Source organism: Carcharhinus amblyrhynchos, chromosome 22 (genome assembly GCF_965287045.1).
Source record: "Carcharhinus amblyrhynchos chromosome 22, sCarAmb.v2.hapA, whole genome shotgun sequence".
NCBI lineage: Eukaryota > Metazoa > Chordata > Chondrichthyes > Carcharhiniformes > Carcharhinidae > Carcharhinus > Carcharhinus amblyrhynchos.
Genome location: NC_137345.1, coordinates 31,563,927 through 31,588,933, shown reverse-complemented (window position 1 = coordinate 31,588,933; position 25,007 = coordinate 31,563,927). Strand labels below are relative to the sequence as shown.

Here is a 25,007-nt window from a genome sequence, read left to right as displayed (position 1 = left end):
TAGGGAGTTCAGAATTGTACATAGTATTCCAAGTGTGGCCTTACCAATGTCTTGTACAACTTCAACAAGACGTCCCAACTCCTGTATTCAATGTTCTGACTGATAAAACCAAGTGTGCTGAATGCCTTTTTCACCATTCTGTCCACCTGTGACTTCACTTTCAAGAAGCTATGAACACGTACCCCAGATCTCTTTGCTCTGTAACTCTCCCCAACGCCCTACCATTAACTGAGTAAGTCCTGCCCTGGTTCGATCGACCAAAATGCATCACCTTGCATTTATCTAAATTAAACTCCATCTGCCATTCATCAGCCCACTGGTCCAATTGGTCAAGATCCCTTGCAATCGCAGATAACCATCTTCACTGTCCACTAGGCCACCAATCTTGGTATCATCTGCAAACTTACTAACCATGCTTCCTATATTCTCATCCAAATCATTAATATAAATGATAAATAATAGAGGACACAGTGCCAGTCACTGAGACACACTGCTGGTCACAGGTCTCCAATTGGAAAAACAACCTTTCTCTAGCTTCTGTTATCAAGCCAATTTTGTATCCATTTAGCTACCTCATAGAAACTCTACAGTACAGAAAGAGATCATTCGGCCCATCGAGTCTGCACCGACCACAATCCCACCCAGGCCCCAACCCCATATCCACCCACTAATCCCTCTAACCTCAGGACACTAAGGGCAATTTTTAGCATGGCCAATCAACCTAACTCGCACATCTTTGGATTGTGGGAGGAAACCAGAGCAAACCCTTGCGGACACAAGGAGAATGTGCAAACTCTACACAGACAGTGACCCAAGTTGGGAATTGAACCCAGGTTCCTGGAGCTGTGAAGCAGCAGTGCTAACCATTGTGCTACCATGCCTCACTCTGGATCCTGTGAGATTTAACCTTATGCAAACACCTACCATGCGGTATCTTGTCAAAATCCATTTGTTTCATGGGACAGGAGCGTCGCTGGCTGGGCATTTAAGAGTTAACCATACTGCTGTGGATCTAGAGTACATGTAGGCTAGACCAGGTAAGAATGACAGATTTCCGTCCCTAAAGGACATTATAAAAACCAGATGGCATTTTAGGACAATCAACTATGGTTTTATGATCATCATTAGACTTCTAATTCCAGATTCTTTTTTATTAAATTCACATTCCACAATTAGCTGTAGTGGGATTTGAACCCAGGTCCCCAGAGAATTACCCTGGGTTTTTGGTTATTCGTTCAGCGACAATGTTAGTGCGCCACTGCCTCCCCTTCACGTTCCTACATCCCTACTTTTGTCACTGAAATAACTTCCAAACTATAATAAGTTTAAAAATATAAAAGAAATATGTCTTTCTATTTGGCTCCTTCCCCACAGGCCAATTCTCTCCTGCTCTGTGACTGCCTACTGCAGGCCAACTTTCTCTTGCCAACTATCTCACCTCTTCTCTGGCCACTCACCGCTCCCCTGCCTGACCCACTCATCACTGATTATCTGCCTGACTCTCCCACTCACTGCACGGGTTCAGGAGAGGGGCAGTGAGAGGAAAGAAGTGAGCAAGGGAGCAAGAAAAGTTGTTAGTGCCAGCGTTTTCCCACACCTGATCCTTGCAGAACACCATTTTCTACTCTCCTCCACTTTGAATAACTATCCATTCACCCCCCTACTTCCTGCTTTCTTATCTTTTGGCCTATTTCCTATCCATTCAGCTCTTTGACCCCAAGTTCCACATGTCTTAATATGATTGCTTTTGAAAACTCTAGTAACTAGGAAATAAAAATAGAAGATGCTGGATAAACTCAGCAGGTCTGACAGCATATCTGGAGAGAAAAACAGAGTTAACTGCCAGAATTTTACCATCTCGCCCATCCAAGGCTTGTAAGATCGTGTCTGAGTCCAACGGAGAACGTCATTCTGCGAGCCTGGCTCGCCTCGATTCTGGGGTGGGCAAGGCAGTAAAATTCTGACTAATGTTTCAAGACACTTCAAAGACATGTGGACTTGAAACTTTAATTCACTTTTTCTCTCCAAGATGCTGCCAGACCTGCTGAGTTTAGCCAGCATTTTCCATTTTTAATTCAGATATCCAGCATCCACAGTATTTTGCTTTAATTTAAATAAAATACTTAAGGAGTTGACTATTTTGACCAATTCTCCTATGGGAGTGCTTGAATAAAGGAAAAGGACAGATTGTTAGTTCTGCAGACCACAATTACACTTCAGCAGCACCATATTAGAAATTAGTTAATGGGAACATTGAAAAATTAGTATGAAACATCCCACTTAGCACTATTGCTTTTCCTGTCTCTGTACACAATCACATCTGAGACCATATTTATTGTCAAAGTGAGGTACTTCTTGAGAGACCAAACTTGCACACATTATTTTCAAGTGCCTATACTTTACGCTTCCCTGCATTGATTCAAAACTGGAATATAAATAAACAATTTTGTAGCACTGATCACATTGATTTATAAGGTATCATTTTCCTATTGAATTTCAGGGGTTTGTAGATTTATGTTAAGATGATCTGGTTCTATCTTATCTGAAATAGGATACTACTAGAGTGGCACGGTGGCACAGTGGTTAACACTGCTGCATCCGAATGCTAGGGACCCAGGTTCAATTCCTGGATTGAGTCACTGTCTGTGTGGGGTCTGTATGTTCTCCCTGTGTCTGTGTGGGTTTCCTCCGGGTGCTTCACTTTCCTCCCACAACCTAAAAGGTATGCTGGTTAGGTTCATTGGCCAAGCTAAATTCTCCCTCAGTGTACCTGAACAGGTGCCAGAAGGTAGTGACTAGTGGATTTTCACAGTAACTTCATTGTGGTGTTAATGTAATCCTACTTTTGACATTAATAAACAAACTTTTAAAAATAAGTTGCGTAATTATTTTCCTGTTGATCATTTTCAAATGCACAGAACTATATAAATTCTAGTTGGCCATCCATGTATTTCTCCTTCTTAAGTTCAAAACTAAATATAGCAGTTAAAGGTTTAAGCTTGTCCATGTTAAGCCATAAGACTTTAGCCATAGTTTGCATTCCCATATGACCTAATCAGATTGGCAAAATAAAAATGAATTAATTAGATTATTTCGAAATGTTAACAGCACAAAGCAATGAGGAAGTTAGGCAGCACATTCCTCTCAGCTGGGGGGAGAAATGATCAGAATTCCTCTTCTTGAACCAGAACAGACCAAGGATGGAATTTTGTGACCTCATCATGCCTGTTTTGTAGCAGGAAAATGTTGTAAAATTGGGTGTTATGAAACTAGCAGGAATGGCACCTGTTTTTGCTTGCGTTCCCATTTTCAGAAAAAAAAATGGGCATGATTGGAAGCCTGCCCAAAATGGGCAGAATGTCAATTTGCATTTTTTTTGCATTCATCACAATGCGATTAGCGAGCTTCACTCCCAATTGTTCCAGCTCACCTGTCTTAACGACCTTGTTTGCTGCAACTGGATCGGTCAGGAAAACACCTCATATATTAAAGTTGCATTCAGGCACTTGATCAGTGAGGGTGAGCGAGAGGTAAGTCTCCGTGTTCAAACTGCTCCATGCTGCTCAGAAGGGGGTTTTTGGTGGCGGCCAGAGCGCTGACCCCTGCAGCTCTGCACGTGAGTGTCCTTCGAGCAACTGTTGGACATCATGTGCCGCTGATGACTCTGGCACTTTCTTCTGAAGGGTGACAGTGAAACACCATTTGTTGCAGAACCTGGCACCTGGAGCAAAGTGGCAACCAACTCCCGGTGGCTGTGGAAGTGACAGCCGCCTTAAACTTTTAAACCACTGGGTCCTTCCAATGGAGACGTTTGTGGCATTTCCCAACCATTCATCCAAAAGTGTGTCAGGAAGGTCACAGGTACCCTGTATGCTTGGGCTGGCCCGTGCATTAAATTTGAACCGCACCAGTCCCATCAGGAAGCTCAGACAGCAGAATTCGTGGCAATCACGAATGTGCCAAATGTGCAGGGGCTATAGACTGTTCCCACATCAGCCTCAAGGCCTCGGTGAAGAATCCAGGAAGATTCATGAACAGAAAGGGTTTCCATTCAATAAATGTGCAATTGGTGTGTGGCCATCAGCTGAATATCATCCAGACACCCCAGCAGCATGCATGACAGCTCCATATTGAGGAGTTCTGATGTCCCAGAGGTCTTTGAGGAGGAGTCCAGGCTACAGGGATGGCTCGTGGGAGAAATGGGATACCCGTTTAGGACTTGGCTGACGACACATTGGCCTCAGACTGATGTGTAGACCCCTGATATAATGAGGCCCATATTGCCACTAGTTCAATAGTGGAGCGGTGCATAGTGTTCTTCAAAATACGATTCAGGTGCCTGGACCCTTCTGGCAGGGCCCTCAATATAGCCCTCTGATATCGTCCTGCATTTTGGTAGTGTGCTGTGCCCCATGCAATCTGGCACAGCAGCAGAGAGACCTTTTTGAGGAGGAGGGTGTAGAAGCTGACCAGCTGGGCATCGCTGTCTTGCAGGAGGAGGAGGAAGAAGAGAAGGGAGGGGAGGAAAAGGAAGAGTAAGAAGAGGAGAAGTACAATGATGATGAGCAACACCACCCAGGCACTGGAGGGCTGGCAGCAGCAAGGATCAGGCATGCAGCAGCAGTGAGGAAGGCTCTGATCACAATGCGCTTTGGTCACTAGGGGCCTGTGCTGACACACATGGGTTCGATTCCACCTTCCCCTTGGAATCCTACAATCTCCTGCAGTATTCTAACATCAGAGTGGTGGGCCTGGGTACGCTGTGTTAGTGAATTTCTGGGGCAGGCAGGAGGGTGATGATGACTCGCTATGCGCTATTGTGATGATGCCCCAGTGCAAGTTATTCCTACAGCATGCATGCTGGCACTTGGGTTCATATCTGGGGGGTGGGTAAGGGAGTATTAAACCCTCGTGCAGAGCACCAGGTCGTGTAGGGTGGGTGGGAGGGAATCTCTCGTGGGTTCAGCCATCGGGGCCAGGTGGGGCCTTGTGCAAGAGGTTCAGGGAAAGTGGTGTGGGAGTCGGGGTGAGGGGGGAGGTGGTAAGGGGGTCAACAATTTTGAGGGGTCTCCAATGTCCATGGGGATGAGGGGGAGGCTGTATCTGGCCCAGGGAGGGGAAGAGTTCTGTCAGCAGTGAAGAATCTTCCAAAAAAATGGATCAGAAACTCTCCCGTTTTCATGTTAGCTGGACACTTAGAAAAGATCTCGTAAAATTCTGCACACAGTTTATATAATGTCCTTTACGTGTCATTGCCAAAGCCACCTAGTCAGAATCTATGTGATATTTAAACAAAAGGAAAACAAACTTGTTGAACAAATATATCCTTTATAATCCCTTTAACAGTATGATTCTACGGTATAAATCCACGATGGTATCTTCATATACAGTACGTTCAGCTCCTAAATTCTAACAGCAGTGAAACTAACTTCACAATAAAAACACTCCTAAAAAAATTTTAGCCATGTTTACATTACATTTGTAAAATTGAAGTTGCTTCAAATTAACGGATATTTCACTTTAAAATAGTTAATAGGAATGCTACAAATGTGTCTCAGGTGACACGGTGGAACATCAGTTAGCACCGCTGCATCACAGCTTTAGGGAACTGAGTTCAATTCCCAGCTTGGGTCACTGTCTGCATGTTTTCCCTGTGCCTGCGTTGGAGAGAATAGAGTCAACCCCACAGGTGCTGAGATTTTCCAGCATTTTCTGTTTTGGTTTCAGATTCCAGCGCATGCAGTATTTTGCTTTTATGTAAATTGAATGAACTGATTATTGCATCTTTCCCAGTCTTGCAATGCAGAGATCAATGGAGGATGATGAGGAATTTGAGAAAGCTCGTCGACGTCGGAACCGAGTGAATAATTCAATGTCAGACAATGAAGATTTTGCTGAAGGACAATACACATCTGGAAACAGGTACAAATATAATTAGCCAACCTTGTAAAGGACACATATGAATTGATTTGATTTGGTTGTCAATATTGTGGAATTTAAGAAGTAAGAAACAGTTGTAATGGGGGATTTCATAATGATTTGAGTAGATATGCACCTTTGCAGCCACAACTGATAATCCTAAATAGCATGGTATCTTGTAACCATCAGAGTAAGGAGTGTAGTAGAGTGGGTGAGGAAAGCTTTGGACTTGGAAAGGTATCAGCCAGAAATCATGGTTAATGTTGGAACACATAATATTGGAAGGAATAAAATTGGAGTTCTCCAAACAAAATACCGACAGTTAGTAGAGAAATTAGGGAATACAGTGTTGAGGATTTTCACTGAATTGCAACAGTTCTTAAAACTGTTAACAGCTACTTAGAAATTGTGTGACCTAATTCCACGTTTCCTGTCCCCATTCCTGACACACCCATTTTTCACTGGTGTGGGACAAGGGGACAGATGGTACTGGCATCCCCAACCTGGCTGGCTCAATAACAAGGGCAGGCATCTCCTGGCCACCTACAATTTTCATGGAATCAGACAAGTTTCTGGTTGACACGTGGTTCGTGGTCCCTCAGAGAATTCATGATCCACAGTTCGAATCAAGGAACTGTTGAAAGGCAAATTCAAACAGCCTTACTGTTTCACGTGCCCATGTCCCCTTCATGCCACACGCCCCTTCATGGACTCTCATATGCTTCATGTAACTATAGTCCCCCGTGCCAACTTGTGCTCCCACACACATTCCATGGATCTTTACACAATCCCTTCCACCTTGTGCCAATTTGTAACCCTTCCATGTCCATTTACTCAGTGTGTACTACCTATAAAACTGATGAACCATTTTGTAACAATATTTTGGAAGGTTCAGAATAAAATAACTTTCTCAAGCCTTCCTTCAAAAAAAGACTGCTAATCCTACAACTCTAAAGACATGCCAATCAGACAAACTACTAAAGTATTGTTGAAAAACGAGACATACTTTCAAACTTTTTTAACTTGTACTCATCAGGACAGATGCAAGAATGGACAATTTCAGAAGGCAACAACTTGTGCTGCATGAGAAAAGGGTGTTAATTTGTTGCAGAGTTGACTTTGATTGATTGAGATATTGCCATGGAGAATGCACCACAGAACTCTTGTTCAATTTGGAAAAGGCACAATGCTTGGATATGTTTCTTTTCCCCGCAGAGGACAAGTCCCTGTTTATGAATAAATGTAGCCTCTAGCCTTATTGTTAGCCTGATTCATGATCTAAAATTAGTTGCTAGCGTAATTCTTAGCACACTGAGCATTATTCAGCATGTACTGTTCAATTGTGGAATCACATCTAAGATTAGACCAAGTCAGCCAATCAGAACCCCTTTCTCATGCAGCATAAATTGTTGCTCCCTTTGACATTTCACGTCCTTGCATCTGTCCTGATGAACACAAAATACTTCAACAATGTGCCTATTTTTTTCAGCAAAATTCAAATTTGTTACTACGAAGTGACCATTAAGGTATCAATAACAGAAGCTTCAAACACTTCACACTTCTTAATCTTGTGCAAATAAACACTGAGACATTGGCAAAAGAAATTACACAAAACAGATGATATTATAATCCTTTAAAGATAGGGGAGTAGCACTAAATGAATTGCTCCTTCAGAGGGGCAGAGAAAAGAAGTCTAAAATCCAGGGGATTCCTGTCCCTGATCCATGTTTTCATTGCTTCATTAAATAGTCACCCGTTTTTGCCTTGAAATGTTAAAGGGTCTAAAATTTCTTTCAAGTTTTACAGAATTATGAATGAAATGAAAAGCATAATCATAAGTCGTAGAGGTTTACAGCATGGATCAGGCCTTTTGGCCTAACTTGTCCATGCCACCCTTTTTTTAAAACCACAAAGCTAGTCTCAATTGCCGGCATTTGGCCCATATCCCTCTCTACCGACCTTACCCATGTAATTGTCTAAATGCTTCTTAAAAAACAAGATTGTATCCACCTCTGCTACTACCTATGATAGCTTGTTCCAGACACTCACCACCCTCTGCATAAGAAAACTCTAGACTGTTTTGTATCTCTCCCCTCTCACCTTAAACCTACGTCCTCTAGTTTTAGACTCCCCTATCTTTGGGAAAAGCTGTTGACTATCTAACTGATCTATGCCCCTCATTCTTTTATAGACTACTAAAAGACTGCTAAGTCTCCTAAGCTCGGGAAAAGAATCCAGTTTATCCAGCCTCTCCTTATAACTCTAACCATCAAGTCCCAGTAGCATCCTAATAAATCTTTTCTGCACTCTTACTAGTTTAATGATATCCTTTAGATAATAGGGTGACCAGAACTGTACACAATGTGGCCTTACCAATGTCTTGTATAACTTCAACAAGACGTCCCAACTCCTGTATTTAACGTTCTGACTGATGAAAACAAGCATGCCGAATGCCACCTTCACCATTCTGTCCACCTGTGACTCCTTATTCAAGGAGCTATGAACTTATACCTCTATATTTCTTTGTTCTATAACTCTCCCCAACACCCTACATTAACTAAATAAGTCCTGCCCTGATTCGATCTACCAAAATGCATCACCTCACATTTAGTTAAATTAAACTCCATCTGCTATTCATCAGCCCACTGGTCCAATTGATCAAGATCCCATTACAATCCTAGAAAACCTTCTTCAAAGTCCACTATGCCACCAATCTTGGTGTCATCTGCAAACTTAATTTTGCCTCCTAATTCTCTTCCAAATCATTAACACAAATGACAAATAACAGTGGACCCAGCACTGATCCCTGAGGCACAACGCTGGTCATAGGTCTTCAGTTTGAAAAACAACTCTCTACAACCACCCTTTGTCTCCTGTCATCAAGCCAATTTTGTATCCATTTGGCTACCTCACCTTAGATCCTGTGAGATTTAACCTTATGCAACAAGCTGCCATGCAGTACCTTGTCAAAGACCTTGCTAAGATCCGTGTAGATAACATCAACTGCATTGCCCTCATCTATCCTTTCAAAAAACTCAAATCAAATTTGTGAGACATGATTTTCCACTCACAAAACCATTCTGACTGTCCCAAATCAGTCCTTGCCTCTCTAAATGCCTGTAGATCCACTACAGATGTTAGGCTCACTGGACTGCAGCTCCCAAGCTTTTCTCTGCAGCCCATTTTGAACAAAGGCACAACATTTGCCAGCCTCCAGGCACCTCACCTATGGCTGTCGATGATTCAAATATCTCTGCCAGGGGAGCTGCAATTTCCTCCCTAGCCTCTCACAACATCCTGCGATACACTCCATCAGGTCACAGGGATCTATCTACCTTGATGCGCTTTAAAACTTGCAGCACCTCCTCCTCTGTAATATTTTCGTTTCTCAAGTCTTCTTATTTATTTCCCCAAGTTCCCTAACATCCATGCTTTTCTCAACAGTAAATACTGATGAGAAATATTCATTTAGGATCTCACCAATCTCTTTTGGATCTACACATAGATGACCTTATTTATCCTTACTCTCCCCCTAGTTACTTACATGGCAATCCTACCACATGCAGCAATAAACGATCAGAGTTGAAAAACAACAAGAGACAGACAATGTAACAATATAAACAACAATTTGTTTGTATATAGATTTTATCATAGAAAGACTTTGCAAGATGCTCCTCAGAGACATAAATAATGACCTCAGAATAATGGTACAAATGGTAAATGAGTGGAGAACCTCTGTGGTAGTTCATGTCCTCTGTTTTTTTGTTTACAAAATGAGACCTGTTGAAATGTTTGCAAGAATTGGTATTTTACACCTTCCCTTGAAACTTTAATATGTCAAGCGCATCTAAATGTAGTCCTGACATTCTTCCACAAAACTTCACCAAGTGGGTTCCTCTGTCATACCTGCCATGGTGACACTGAGAAAGAAATCAAGTGAAGATCCCAGTCATAGTGTTCCTGCAAACACTTTTTTTGCAATTTTATTGGTTACCTTGCCATGACTTTTTCTTCAATTCACCATAGTGTCAGTGTCCCCAAACCTTGATAAATTTCATTCCCCTAAAATGAAAAATCAGAACAAAGGGGCTCAAAACTCAGTGCAGAATGATAAAATAAAAGATAAATCATTAAGTTACGATCAGGGGTTGCCACATTTAAGTTTTGAAAGTTCACTAAAGGAAGGAAAGGGGAAAGGAGTTCCAGTTTGTAGGGACTGGGAAAAATCAAGTTTGAGTTAGATACTGAGATCAATTTTGGTTTTACCAGTCATGGTGCAGCATGGTGGCACATTGTTAGCACTGCCAGTTCACAGTGCCAAGGATCCAGGTCTGATTCCAGCTTGGGTGACTGTGGAATTTGTGGAACTTATTCTCCATGTGTCTGCATGGATTTCCTCCCACAGTCCAAAGATATGCAGGTTAAGTGGATTTGCCGGGCTAAATTGACCCTTAGTGTCCAAACATGCGTAGCTTAGATGGATTAGCCATGGTGAATGTGAGGAGTTATGAGGGTATGATGGGGGAGTGGTCCTGGGTAGGACACTCGTTCTACAGTCAGTGCAGACTGAATGGACCAGATGGCCTCCTTCTGCACTATAAGGATTCTATGATAAAGAACAGCATATTTGGAGTTAGAAAGAGTGGGAAAGGAGAATAAAGAGGAGTAAATTAATGCAGGAGCCGATGAGATCTGTATCAAGGGCTCCTTGGAAAAAACTCAGTTAAAAAGAGATAACCTACAAGCAACCACTGGATGGAAATATTCCAGCATTTAGGGGAGATGGTGGTGTCATGGTATTGTTGCTGGACCCAGGATAATGCTTGGGGATCCGGGTTCAAATGCCACCACGGCAGATGATGAAATTTCAATTCAGTAAAATCTGGAATTAAAAGTCTAATGATAACCATGAAACCACTGTCAGTTTTCATAAAAATATATCTGGTTCACTAATGTCCTTTAGGGAAGGAAATCTGCTGCCCCTACCCTAGTCTGGCTTACATGTGACTCCAGATCCACGGCAATGTGGTTGACTCTTAAAATGCCTTCAGGAATGGGTAATAAATGCCAGCCCAACCACTGATGCCCCACTCCCCATGTCAGGAGTAAGTGAAGCTAAGTTTGTGTTTAAATGGATTGCTGGGAAAGGTGAAGGGATTGCATTGCACAGAAAGGCCTCTGGATATTCCTAGGGCCGTGGACCCGAAGAGTTCTTCTCAGATTCCGATACGGACTGGCATATGGCACTATGGCCAGAGTGTTATCACTGTTCACGCCAACAGGATTTTCCCATCCCGCTGCAGAGAATGGAGATTTGGCTGGGCACCAGATTCCCCGACCTTGCTTCAGCAGGAGTACGGCATCTTCAGCCAGCAAGATCACACTCTACGAACTGAGCAGAGAAAGGCAAGGGGGTTTGTGTCAGGGAGTGCATTGTGAAGTTAGATGTGACAGGATACTCAGTCATATCAAAATCATTTTCTTGTACAATGTCAGAAATATGTGAAAGGTTTTAGAAGGTCCTCCCAGATTCGGAAGCATTTTTAGGTGTTGAATAAACTTGGACTTGGCAGCAAGCTAAGAAATATTTTTGGGTCTAGTATCTTCCCCTAACCCAAATTGGATGATGGTGCTTCCTAAGTCTTCAGCCTTCAAATGTTTTGAGATTTATTTTATTTGCTTTATCACAAATTGATTTTTTTAAAGCATTTTTTTTTAGAAAACTTCTAATAATGCATATTGAAATCTTTTTAATAGAATTATATGACAGCAATTCACTTGAAATGTTTGGGTTGTTTGCTTTTGCTGTAACGTAATTTGGTCAATTATTTTCATTGTTTAGTGTTTAGAGTGATAAGATGGCCTCTCCCTGAACAAAGGCCAAAACAGAAACTATTAATACCACTTCCTGTATTAGTTCAATGGAAAAGTGAAAACTTGGCTCAACTCCAAATTTATAATTAGTTGTAACAGATGTACACTTGAATCTGTCAAAATTTGGAGTTGGACTCGGTATCCGAACACCCAAAGTCCTGGGCACCCCAGACTTATTCATCTGTAACAGTGTTTACCAAGGCTGCAGTTTGAACTCATTCTGCGGATATTAGATACAGTGAACAGTTTGCAGCCAGCAGCCTCAATGGGGTAGATATTTCCATTACTGGAGACACTAGGATCTGAGGGTACAGCCTCAGAGTGAAGGGATGATCCTTTAGAACCACGATGAGGAGGAATTTCTTCAGCTGGAGGGTGGAGAATCTATGGCCACAGAAGGAGGCCAGACACTGAGGGTATTTAAGACAGAGATAGATAGGGTAGTACAATGGTAGCTCTGCTACCTCAGCACCAGGACCCAGGTTCAATTGCGATTCTCTGAGTGGAGTTTGTACATTCTCCCTGTGTCTGCATGGGTTTCTTCAGGGTGTTCCAGTTTCCTCCCATACTCCAAAGATGTGTGGTTTAGATCAATTGGCCATGCTAAATTTCCTCTTAGTGTCAGCAGGGTAAATATGTGGAATTTTGGGATAGGGCTTCGGTGGGATTGTTGTTGATGCAGGCTCAATGGGCTGAATGGCCTCCTTCTGCACTGTAGGGATTCTATGATCTATGTTTCTTAGATCCCTTTACCAATCAAGAATCTAAAGTTTATGGGGAAAAGGCAAAGGAATGGGTTTGAGAAACTTATTAGCCATGATTGAATGGCGAAGCAGACGTAATGGGCCAAATGGCCTAATTCTGCTCTTATATCTTGTGATCTTTACCACGGGTCATAATCCATACTCTTGATAGAAGAAGGAGCTCTGTATTAAACTCTGTTCCCATGTGCTAAATCTTAAATGCTTTGAGTGGGTGTGCAAAAATCCATTCTCAAATTTCTAATTCAGGTTATAACCAGTCAATTACTTACGTTCCTTAATGACACAACACCACAATACAAACAGAACCAATTTAGAATGAGGTTCAGAGGTCAATCAACTTACTTGTCATGATTGTATAACTATACTTTTAACATGTTTAAAAAATTACTGCTAGGTTTCTCATCAGTGTGAACATTATAGTTAGATGCTCAAAACTCCTGTTTGCAAAAAATTTTAATATAAATTTTTACACCATTTTGATGGCCTACAGGTGATTCCCTCCAGACTTGTCAAACAATAAGTGCAGTTTTAATTCACAAGCAATTTTTATAGACATTATTTCCTAGAACAAGTTAATCAATGAAGAGTTGTGCAACAAGGTTATTACAAACTACTGTGAGGCAGGAAATTACTAAATTACTATTCCTGGCACTGTGAAATCCATGATGAATTATAGTCAATTGGTTGGGAGGGATCTGTGGAGGGGATTCACAACAGAAAGTAGGGTGGCATGTGACACAGTGGTTAGCACAGTTCCAGGGACCTCGGTTTGTTTCCCAGCTTGGGTCACTGTCTGTGTGGAGTCTGCATGACCTCCCTGTGTCTTCATGGGTTTCCTCCAGGTGCTTTGGTTTCCTCCCACACTCCAAGGATGTGTGGATTAGATGCATTGGCCGTGCTAAATTGCCCCTTAGTGTCCCAGGATGCATAGCTTAGAGGGATTAGCGGGCTAAATATGTGGGGTTATGGGGATAGGGTATTGGTGGGATTGTTGTTGGTGCAGACTCGATGGGCTGAATGGTCTCCTTCTGCACTGTAGGGACTCTATGTTTCTACAAAGTAGTTTGAGTCCAATAAAACTGTTCAAATAATTATTTCCCATTTGTTATGAAGCACTGTGTTTAATGAACAAGAAGAAACCTCATCTCCACCCTTGGAAGATGACGCGGTAGCATTTGCTGAAATGCTGAAAAAAAGAGAAGAGGACAAAAGGCGGTTTCAACGTGAAACTTTACAGAATCTGAAATTAGCAAAGTTTACCTCTGAAACTGGCGTTGAAAAGGAAAGCACGAGCAAACAGGAGAATGGAAACCAGAAGTTAGAAATGCAGAGAGTGCCCACTGAGACATCGAGAAAGAAATCAAGTGAAGATCTCAGTCAGAAATTCAGTGCAATCACAATGAAGGTGAGTGACCTGCTTACCATAAATGATGTTTGAGCTGATGTCCAGAACAAATTACTTAAAAATGAAAGCTTCCTTTCAGAAACTTTTATCCTCTGTAATTATATGACACAGATGTTAAGATGTCACTGCACGTTTAGACAATCCCAAAGATTGAACCTTTGACAATGCTATTGAGTATGTGGTGATACTGGCAAATTTGCAATCTGGAAACTGGAAGGATGGGCGAAATCAGCTTTCATTCCCTCCTCAGTTGTAGCCTTTTTAACTGATAATGCATGATCTAGTGACAAATGAAATAGCCTGCCCTCAGTTTGGTATTATCAGGCAATCAGCAGATTTGACAATATGTTATTCAACGTATTCAAGAAACGGAATAGAGATAGCCCAGGAAATTACCAAGCGGTGAGTCTAACCTCAGTGGTTGGTAAGTTGATGAAGAAGATCCTGAAGGACAGGATTTATGAACATATAGAGTTTAGTATGCTCAAAAGTAGTCAGCACGGCGTTGTCAAAGGCAGATCATGCCTTAAGAGCCTGGTTGAGTTCTTTGAAAATGTGACGAAACACATTGATGAAGGAAGAGCGGTAGATGTGGTTTATGTGGACTTCAGCAAGGCGTTTGATAAGGTCCCCCATGCAAGACTTCTTGAGAAAGTAAGAGGGCATGGGGTCCAAGGGGCTGTTGCCTTGTAGATCCAGAACTGGCTTGCCCACAGAAGGCAGAGAGTGGTTGTAGATGGGTCTTCTTCTGCATGGAGGTCGGTCACCAGTGGAGTGCCCCAGGGATCTGTTCTGGGACCCTTGCTGTTTGTAATTTTCATAAATGACCTGGATGAAGGAGTGGAGGGATGGGTTGGTAAGTTGCCGATGACACGAAGGTTGGTGGCGTTGTGGATAGTTTGGAGGGAAGTCAGAAGTTGTAGCATGACGTAGATAGGATGCAAGACTGGGTGGAGAAGTGGCAGATGGACTTCAACCCAGATAAATGTGTAGTGTCCATTTTGGCAGGTCAAATGGAATGAAGGAGTATAATATCCAGGATAAGACTCTTTGCAGTGTAGAGGATCAGAAGGACCTTGGGGTCCAGGTCCATAGGACTCTTAAATTGACTTCACAGGTAGAGGCTGCGTTTAAGAAGGTGTGTGGTGTACTGGCCTTCATCAAATGAGGGATTGAGTTTAGAGTCGGGAGATAATGCTGCAGCTTTATAAGACCCCATTTGGAGTACTGTGCGCAGTTCTGGTCGCCTCATTAAAGGAGGGATGTGGAAACTATTGAAAGGGTGCAGAGAAGATTTACGAGGATATAGCTTGGATTGGGTGGCATGCCTTATGAGGATAGGTCGAGGGAGGTTGGTCTTTTCTCCTTGGAGAGACGAAGAATGAGAGATGACCTGATAGAGGTGTATGAGATGTTGAGAGGTGTTGATTGGGTGGATTCTCAGAGGCTTTTCCCCAGGGCTGAAATGGTTGCTACGAGAGGACACAGATTTAAGGTGCTGGGGAGTAGGTACACAGGAGATGTCAGGGGTAAGTTTTTCACTCAGAGGGTGGTGGGTGAGTGGAATCGGCTGCCGTCGGTGGTGGTGGAGGCAAATTCGATAGGGTCTTTTAAGAGACTCCTGGATGAGTACATGGGACTTAATAGGATTGATGGTTATATGTAAGCCTTGTAGGTAGCGATACGATCGGTGCAACTTGTGGGCCGAAGAGCCTGTTTGTGCTGTAGATTTTCTATGTTCTATTAACAAATAGAAAATGATAAATATAAAAATTAAAACCTGTATATATATTGTGCAGGCCTAATTATTTCTGGAGTATCAAATCTCCTGTTTGTTGCAGTTGGTTGGATGATTTTCTGTCTTAGAAGGGTTGGAGGGTTATGTGTAGTGTATAATGCACTATTCTGCTCAGTTCAGTGAGAGTAAGGAAACAACTAGGGAAGAGCTGAAATTCTAAAGACTTGAAACTGAGGATGAACATAAAATAGTCTATTTATAGCTGTGTGTGGACAAAATGCTTCTTGATTTCAAAGTGTAATGGAAGACAGGACTGGAAAAAGTTGTGGGAAATGAGTGAATTAAAATTTTTGAAGAATGAAAGCTTTTTGTTAGATAAAGATACCAAGGGTATAGAGCAAAGGTGGAATACATGAAGCTGAATTACACATCAGTTAAGATAAGGTTAAATGACAGAAAAGGCTCAAAGGGGTTTCATTTACTGTTTGTATGCAGACCAGTCTTCTCAAATTGAATGTCAAATAATGGAATCAGGAGTAATATTTTGGATGATCTGTCTCATAACCCAATTATCAGCAATCAACATGGATTTATTGAGAAGCGTCTGCCTGAGCAACCTTATCAATTTCTTTACAGAAATATGAAAAGCTTCATAACTGAACCTAAACTTCCAGTAAAGCACTTAACAAATTTCCACACCAAAGACTAGCTGTGAAGGACCCAGGAAATGGATTTTAAAATCCTGAAAACAATGAGTACTTGCTGAGGGAGGGCGAGAGAGCTATTATAGGATGCATAATGTGTTGAAATCACCATTATTTCACAGTTGCATAAATGTCTTACATTCAGAAACTCAAAGTAAACTGGTGAAATTTGCAAATGATATCAAAGAAACTGTTCAAAAGAAAAATTGTAACTTTTGTTGGAACAGAAAAGGCTGAATAAACACCAATATGCGCTAAAAACCTACACTTGCTCTGTAATTCTCATTTACCTATATAACGTATGCTCCATGAATGACGAACCATCTCAAGATAAGGTGAAAGGGGACTTCAGAGTCAGGTAGATTCAATGCTTGGTGTATCCAGCCAATGCAGTGTAGTCACAAACACCTGTTAAGCTACATACCCAAAATATTGAATGCTACTTGTTTTGTGGTTTTTGTTTGAATGGCTGCAGAAAGGACAGTAACTGCTCGAGCAGGGCAGATGGACCGAATGGCCTATCTCTACTCCAGTTACTGATAATCTTGTGATTTATTGCAAAACTGTATTCCATCAAATCAGATTCTATAATCAATTGACAGATTTACTACTTTGTTAATTTAAAGGTGAACAGAATAGTTGCCATTGGAAACCAAAGGTCAGTTCAATATTAAGTGGATAATGCATATGATTCCTTAATCGCGCCTTAACTTGGGAAACTGAAAAGATTACATTATGAAATGTGGCCGGACGCTCATAATCTTCATCTGTGAGCTTTACAGGAGTATCTTATAGTCACCTATAGCTAGAACACCATCTTTTTTTTAAATTGTTGTCAGCTTATAATAAAGATCTTATATATATATCTCCTCTAGTTTGCCTTATTTAAAGCAGCTTGTATTTAATTTAGATAAAATATATAAATGTATATGTACATGTAAGAGCTGGGACAGCACTGAGATTATCACAAGTCATTTTATTGTAATGTAACTAAATTTCTTTCAATGATATTTGAGATTCCAGTCCAAAGGTATAAGTTCAAAATACTTTTATGACCCATTTGATGCTTAAACTGTTGTTTATCTGATGTTTGATTCATTAAGAAAGTTGTGTTCATGTATACTCCTAATCCTAAATTTGTTAATCCTAAGAACAAGAACATTGTTGCCATTCTATATCCTTGACAACATTTTAATTGATATGGATTATTCTAATATTTTGTGTTTTACTGCCTCTCCTTTGAGTTATTTCTCCATGGTAGCTGACATTTGGTTAAAATAATTGCAAACTTCTTTGCCAGCTCAGCTTGAACAACTAGCCAAGAGACTAAATGTTATTTGTGCTGACATTAGGATTGTGAAAGTTCAGTTTCCCAGTATTGACAATTAGGGTAGTGGCTGATTTGTGCAATGCTTTATGATATTCAGGTTACCTTTGCCTTGTTTGTGTATGACTGTAATACACTTGTACCGGATGCATGATGCAACACATTAACTCCATTTTGTTGCAAATAAATTTCACATTTTCATACATTGTATTCTGTCCCCAATTTTCCCCAATTTACTTAATCAGTCTATATCTCTTTGTAGCCATTCTACATCCTCCTCACAGCTCATTTTTCCCACGCTGATACTCCAATTGTATCATCAAAAAACCTGCCTATGTTACACTGATTCCCAGGGCACCCCATTAGGTAAAATATGCCATCCGAGGAATGATCTATCAATTCCTGTTCCTTATTTTCTCTCCATGTACTAATCGTTCATGCTAATCTATTATCCCAATCTCATGAGCCCTGATATTGCATGGACCTATCAAATGCCTGCAGAAAGTCCAAATATATTACATCTGCTGGTGCCCCTCATCTACCCTGCTAGTTACAACCTCAAAAAACTCCAATATATTTCTGAAACTCGATTTTTCTTTCCTAAATCACAATTTTAAAACCTCTTACAACTTTTTTTTGCTAGTTTACTCTCAGTTTTTATTATTTCTACTTTTCTCAATTTCATGTCCACATTTTGCTACTATCATCACTTTTAAACGTATTTTCTGATTTACCTCAGCTAACTCAATCTTCATACTTTTGCAGCTGGCTTTGTTTAAATTCAAGAGCCTAATTTTAGACTTTACAGCATTGCACACAAATATAATATGAAGTTCATCATATTATGATTACTATTTCCTACAAAGCGCTCCACATTGATATAAGACAGAAAGGGCCAGTTGTATCTTCCTCTACATTGAATTCCAATGCATACTGAATTATCAACTTCTCATTCTGTTTATAATGCACTTCATTCATGTGCAATCTGTGGTTATGCTCTGCACCTTAGTATGATCTCTACGGAGACCAGTAACTACTAAAAAAAGAAACATTTAGTAAAGTTTTACTTATCACAGGGTGTTCTTATATCAAATAGTTCACAGTTGCTCTAAGCCTCCAGAGGAGTTGCTTTCTTTTTCCTAGCCAACTGACTTCTAATACTGTCACTATCTCTCATTATGAGGATTATGCTGTAGATGTCTTCCTCTGACTCTGATCTAGGCAAATCTTCCAGCCTCTTTTCCCTTCATGAATTCTATCTTCAAAATGAGCACAAACCCTCACCCACATTCTGTGTGATGAACGATGAATTCTTTGATTTAAGGTGTAGCCCTGACTAATTTTATCTTTTCCCAGCCCTCTATTTTTCAGTTGACTTCACACCACACAAGGCAAATATTTAGTTTTTGTTTGTCTGTCTAAGATACATAGAACATAGAACACTACAGCACAAACAGGCCCTTCGGCTCACGAGTTGCGCCGATCACATCAACACCTATCTATAACCCCCAATCCCATAAAACCCCATATACTCATCCAGAAGCCTTTTAAAAGACCCCAGCGAGTTCGCCTCCACCACCACTGACGGCAGCCGATTCCATTCACTCACCACCCTCTGAGTGAAAAACTTACCCCTAACATCACTTCTGTACTTTCCTCCACTTGGATTTTCTGAGAAATCTTATACCCTGATCCCAAAGTGGTACCCTCAACCACTTCTCCACGGCAATGATGAAAACATTAACTTTATAAATGAGTAGAAATGCCAATCAATTTTGGGTAAGAACTGCTTTTCATCTTAGAAGTAAAGGGATAGGTTACAGCAAAACTATATGAAACTTGCCATCGGTACCACCTTTCTGGGGTTTCTGAAGAAGCAGGGACTTCCCATCGTAGATGCAGGGGAACAATGTCACTGTCCATGTGTAAATACCTTGCACCTCCCTCTCAATAAAACAATCTGATTCTTCTTTTGATCTTTAACGATTAAAAAGAGCAGTCTTATTGCCAAGCAGAATCCAGTACATTTCCCATGACCTATGTTATTTATTAATTTATGGGATATGAGCATCACTGTCTGGGCCAGCATTTATTATCCATCCCTAATTGCCCTCCCTCCATTTCAGAAGGCATTTGAGACTCAATTGCACTGTTGTGGAATTGGAGTCACATATAGGCCAGACCTGGTAAAGATGACTTCCTTCCCTAAATGACATCAGTAAACCAGTGTTTTTTTTAAACAATTGACAGTGGTTTCATGGTCAGCATTAGACTTTTAATTCCAGTTGTTTATTGAATTCACATTTCATCATCTGTCATGGTGGGATTCAAACGCAACTCCCCAGATCTATTAATCCAGTGACATTGCCACTACACAACAACCTATCCTGAGGTAATTTAAGATCATTTAAATTCATGTATGGATTCCAAACTGTAGCACTCTTTGAAGCTAAAAGATAAAGCCTTAAAGCATGAATTTTTTAATAAACATTACAACTGTAACAGCCCCAGCTTGAAATATGACAGGATAAATTTATGAGTTAAGCACATCCAAGAGTCTTGTGATGTTGCTACTACAAAAGGAAAAACACTGCAAGTGCTGGAAATCTGCAAGAAAAACAGAAAGTGCTGGAAACACTCACCAAGTAAAGCAAGACTTCTGCACAGAGGAACAATGTTATCGTTTCAAGCTGATGCTTTTTCATAAGAACCGAAAAAATAAGAGATACGACAGGTTTCAAGGATTTTCATGACTAGGAAAATGTGGCAGCAGAGGACAGAAGAAAAGGTAAAACCTATGATAGGTTGGAAGGCAGCAGTGATTACAGGACAAAATGGATGGTGATACAAAGCAAAAACAAGTGACATTAAGTTAATAAAAGACCCAAAATACAGGTGTAGAGGAACTGAAAATGACAGAGCGGCAGAATCATTAGTAACAACTGCTCTCTGGGGGAAGAAATGGTGGCTATGATCTGCCTGGAACATTGTAGCATGTTGCTCCATGTAGTTGGAGGTCAAGTGCAGGTTCTATTTGATGAGTGTCAACTCTTAACCATGTTAATGAGGGGAGGCCAGTCACCAACAGCAGGAAAACAGAGTCATTGCATCACAATTCACATCCAACTGTCAGCAGCGGAGATCTGAGACTAGTTGACCCCATTCTACTGTAGGGTATGAATATTGCATCCAAACTGAAGAGAAGGGGTAAGTAAGGTATCTGAGCTTTCAATTAAGAAAATAAATTAGTATGGCGCAACCTCTTGGCATGCTGATAATTTTCTTAATGACAAACTCTCAAAAGAAACATTAAAATTTCACTCAAGTATTTTAATATGCCTGTATGTTTGTAAACAATCTACATGGAAGACTATCAAGCATTTTTGTTAGACCAATTTCAATTTTCATTTTTATTTTGACAAAATGGGCTGAAATATATGATGCTCAAAGCAGTTGTTGAGCCATAAAAGTTAGCACTCTCCCAACATAAACCTCCTCACTCGCCCTCTTCCAATTCAGTCAAACAGCTCGAAACAAGCTAATTCCTCACACTCCATGCCAATTTTGAACACTCTCCCCCAAAACTCCCCATTTCAGCTTGATTCCAATTCTTCCCCCTGCTCCATACATAAGATCATAAGAACTCGGAACAGGAATAGGCCATTTGGCCCCTCGAGCCTGTTCCACCAATCAATAAGGTCACGGCTGATCTTTTCATGAACTCAGCTCCATTCACCCACTTGCTTACTATAACTCACTATAACTCTTTTCCCTTAATTCTATCTACTTTTGCCATAAAAACATTCAAAGAATTAGACTCAGTTGTTTAACTGGGAAGGAAATTCCACAGATTCACAACCCTTTGGGTGAAGAATTTCCTCCTCAACTCAGTCTTAAATCTGCTCCCCCTTATTTTGAGGCTATAACCGCCAGTTCTGGTTTCACCCATCAGTGGGAACAACCTCCCTACTTCTATCTTATCTATTCCCTTCATAATTTTGTATATTTCTATAAGCTTCCCCCACCCCCATTCCTCTAAATTCCAATGAGTACAGTCCCAGTCTACTCAGTGTCTCCCTATAAGTTAATGCTCTCAACTCCAGAATCAACCCAATGAATCATCTCTGCAACCCACTACAGTACCAGTACATCCTTTCTCAAATAAGGAGACCAAAACTGTACATAATACTTCAGGTGTGGAGTTATGTCCTCAGCAACTCCTATGATCGCTGCCATCATTTCCATATCCCCCTCCACCCCAATCCCCTTCACCCCCACTGCCCCAGCATGCCGCTGCCAAAATAATGTAAATAGACAAAGCTAATTCAAATACTGAGTAAATACGTGAGGCAATTGATAAGGAGGCTGTTTGGTCTGATGGGGCTCAACTACAAACATGTATTCACCAATTATTCGCTTCAGTATAACATGCCTTTTCTATGCAATGTTTGTCTTCAAGTTTAAATCAGGATTGTTTGGACTGAACTGAATGGACATGTCTCACCTAAATAATAGTAGCTCTCCGAATGAGGCAACCTATTTTGCCTTCCCACAATATGGAACATAGCTAGAAAAGTTTGATTTTTCACCCGTGTCAAAGGCTAAGGTATTAGTGTGTATTTTTGGTTCTTCGTTTGGTCCTCAAAGTTCTCTTGTCTTGATGGTTGAGCACATTAAAAATGAAATAGAACTTCACACAGCAGCTGGTCAAATAAAGCTTCAGGGCTTCCCATCACCTTTGTCTTTAGCAGAACTTTGACATTTTGAATCATTGAATTCCTACCGTGCAGAAGAAGCCCATTTGACCCATCGAGTCTGCACTACAACAATCTCACCTAAGCCCTATCCCTATAATCCCACACATTTACCAACATTAATGATCATATAAAGTTTAATTTATTGATTTAAAAACATCTAAATTTACATTAGTAGACTGAAGATAGATCCCAATGAGATAGGCACTTTGCAGTCACAGATATCTATACTCACAAGGTTTTCCTGCTCAAAGAGAGTAAGATTATAAGAACATAAGAACATAAGAAATAGGAGCAGGAGTAGGCCATCTAGCCCTTCGAGCCTGCCCCGCCATTCAATAAGATCATGGCTGATCTGTTGTGGCTCAGTTCCACTTTCCCGCCCTCTCCCCATAACCCTTAATCCCCTCTCTTATCAAGAACCCATCAACCCGCTTCTTAAAAATATTTAGCGAGGCAGCCTCCACCACTTCAACGGGCAGAGAATTCCAGAGATTCACCACCCTTTTGAGTGAAGAAGTTCCTCCTCAACTCCGTTCTAAACCGCCTCCCCTTTATCTTGAGGCTGTGCCCCCTAGTCCTACTGTCTTTTTTGAGCGGGAAGAGTCTCTCCACCTCTATCCTATCCATCCCATTCATCATCTTATACGTCTCAATGAGATCTCCCCTCATTCTTCTAAACTCTAACGAGTACAAGCCTAGTTTATTCAGCCTCTCCTCATAGCTCAATCCCCTCAACTCCGGTATCAGCCTAGTAAACCTCCTCTGCACTCCCTCCAGGGCCAAAATATCCTTGCGCAGGTGCGGCGCCCAAAACTGCACACAGTACTCCAGCTGCGGCCTCACCAATGCCCTATATGATCATGTTAGAGTATTGTTGCATTTTTATAATGATGCATTTTTGTTAAGTAACTTGTGAATGAAAGAATCATGCAAATATTATTTTTGTGATTTCTGACCATCAAATAAATCACCGAAGGTTACCTTGCTCTCTGGGATGTAATGAGAATTTTGTGGCATTTCATATGGAGAGAAGATGAAGAATATGGCTATTTTATTCAGGTGATACTGGCAACCAAAACCTATTAAGCTATACCAAGCACGTTAAAAACAGGACGTAAAGGAAATATATAAAGATAAAAATAAAATAAGTTTGGAGGCAGAAAACGTAGAGCTAAACAGAAATTTAATAAAAGGTCACCCTCAGTATTAACCGTCACTCACAAAGGGTTGAAGATGGTTATATAGAAGCATTAAAGACTTAACTACAGTGGAATGCCTCCAACGAATTGCATCCACCATACTGGTGGGCATCTGTGTGTCCTACAGTGGAGATTGTCACTTAATTAACATTCTTAATTGGGATTTCACAATGTGCAAATGGAGATGATTTAAAATTGCCTGTGGCTGCACATTCCTGACTCAGGAACCCTGACAATGAAAAGAAGTGGAAATTGCTGGCACCATGGCTAAGTGCCTTTCTCAGCATTCCTTGTACTTCAGGAGAAACAGGAGCGCTCCCCACTTTGCCGTTCCCCCTGCCAATCGTGGCCTCCCTATTCTTCCACAAATACCTCCCAATCACTGGCCTGCCCTCATGAGCAGCAAGATGACATACTGGTTAGCACTGCTGCCTCACAGTGCTAGCGATCTGAGTTCGATCCCCCGCTTGGGTCACTGTGCAGAGTCTGAACGTTCTCCCGGTGTCTGTGTGTGTTTCCTCTGCGTGCTCCGGCTTCCTCCCACAGTCCAAAAGACATGCTGGTTAGGTGAATTAGCCATGCTAAATTCTGCAGTGCACCCGAACAGGTGTTGGAGTGTGGCAGCTAGGGGATTTTCACAGTAACTTCAATGCAGTGTTAATGTAAAGCTACTTGTGACACTACTTAAATAAACTTTAAACAAATGGGGTGATGTCCTTCCACTGGTTAGTGTTGGCTCCTAACCACTGGCCAGACTCTCCATTCAACCTATGTTCAGTTGGGAAATAGAACAAAAACAAATAATAGTATGGTTCTTGCTGTAAATGTATCAGGACTTCTGTAACTCCAGCTTTTGCAGGGTTCATTGCCTGTTTTCTGTTTCTTCCACAGCCTCATCCCACCTTCCTATAAGTATGAGAACCAACATTTTTAATTGAATTTTCCCACGGTTTCAGTTGTTTATTTTATAGTTAAGCCAGATGCTCTCCTTGGCCTGTTTTGTGGGTTTGTGAAGCAGTGGGAAAATATGTGCGATCAGATGCCACATTAGCATTAGAAAGATAGGCCTGTGAGAAATTCACATCAACCCAGAGACCACCTCCACTGAAAAACAGGTCATTGTCTTTGGGGAATGAAAATGAAACCAGACACTGCTGTCTGCAGCTTCAGCTTGTTTATCTGCCACACCCTCATAAAGGTTTCAGCTAACACCTGATTGTCTGTTATCAACTTGTTGGACTTTGGGCTCCTGATATTTTTGTGTTATTTTCTGTGCCTCTTGCTGGGTTACAGCACTTTCAATATTTTCTCCTGCAGTCA

The 25,007-nt window shown here is 41.2% G+C and overlaps 1 protein-coding gene across 3 annotated transcripts in view; it reads left to right on the top strand.

Moving 5' to 3' along the window:
• lad1 (ladinin) overlaps positions 1-25,007 on the top strand; it is a 139,655-nt gene that overhangs the window by 58,361 nt on the left and 56,287 nt on the right. For all 3 annotated transcript variants that reach the window (XM_080210094.1, XM_080210093.1, XM_080210095.1), the window contains 2 exons: positions 5,794-5,922; positions 13,671-13,962. In XM_080210094.1, coding sequence (XP_080066220.1) covers positions 5,794-5,922; positions 13,671-13,962 — 421 coding nt within the window. The remainder of the gene's footprint in view (positions 1-5,793; positions 5,923-13,670; positions 13,963-25,007) is intronic.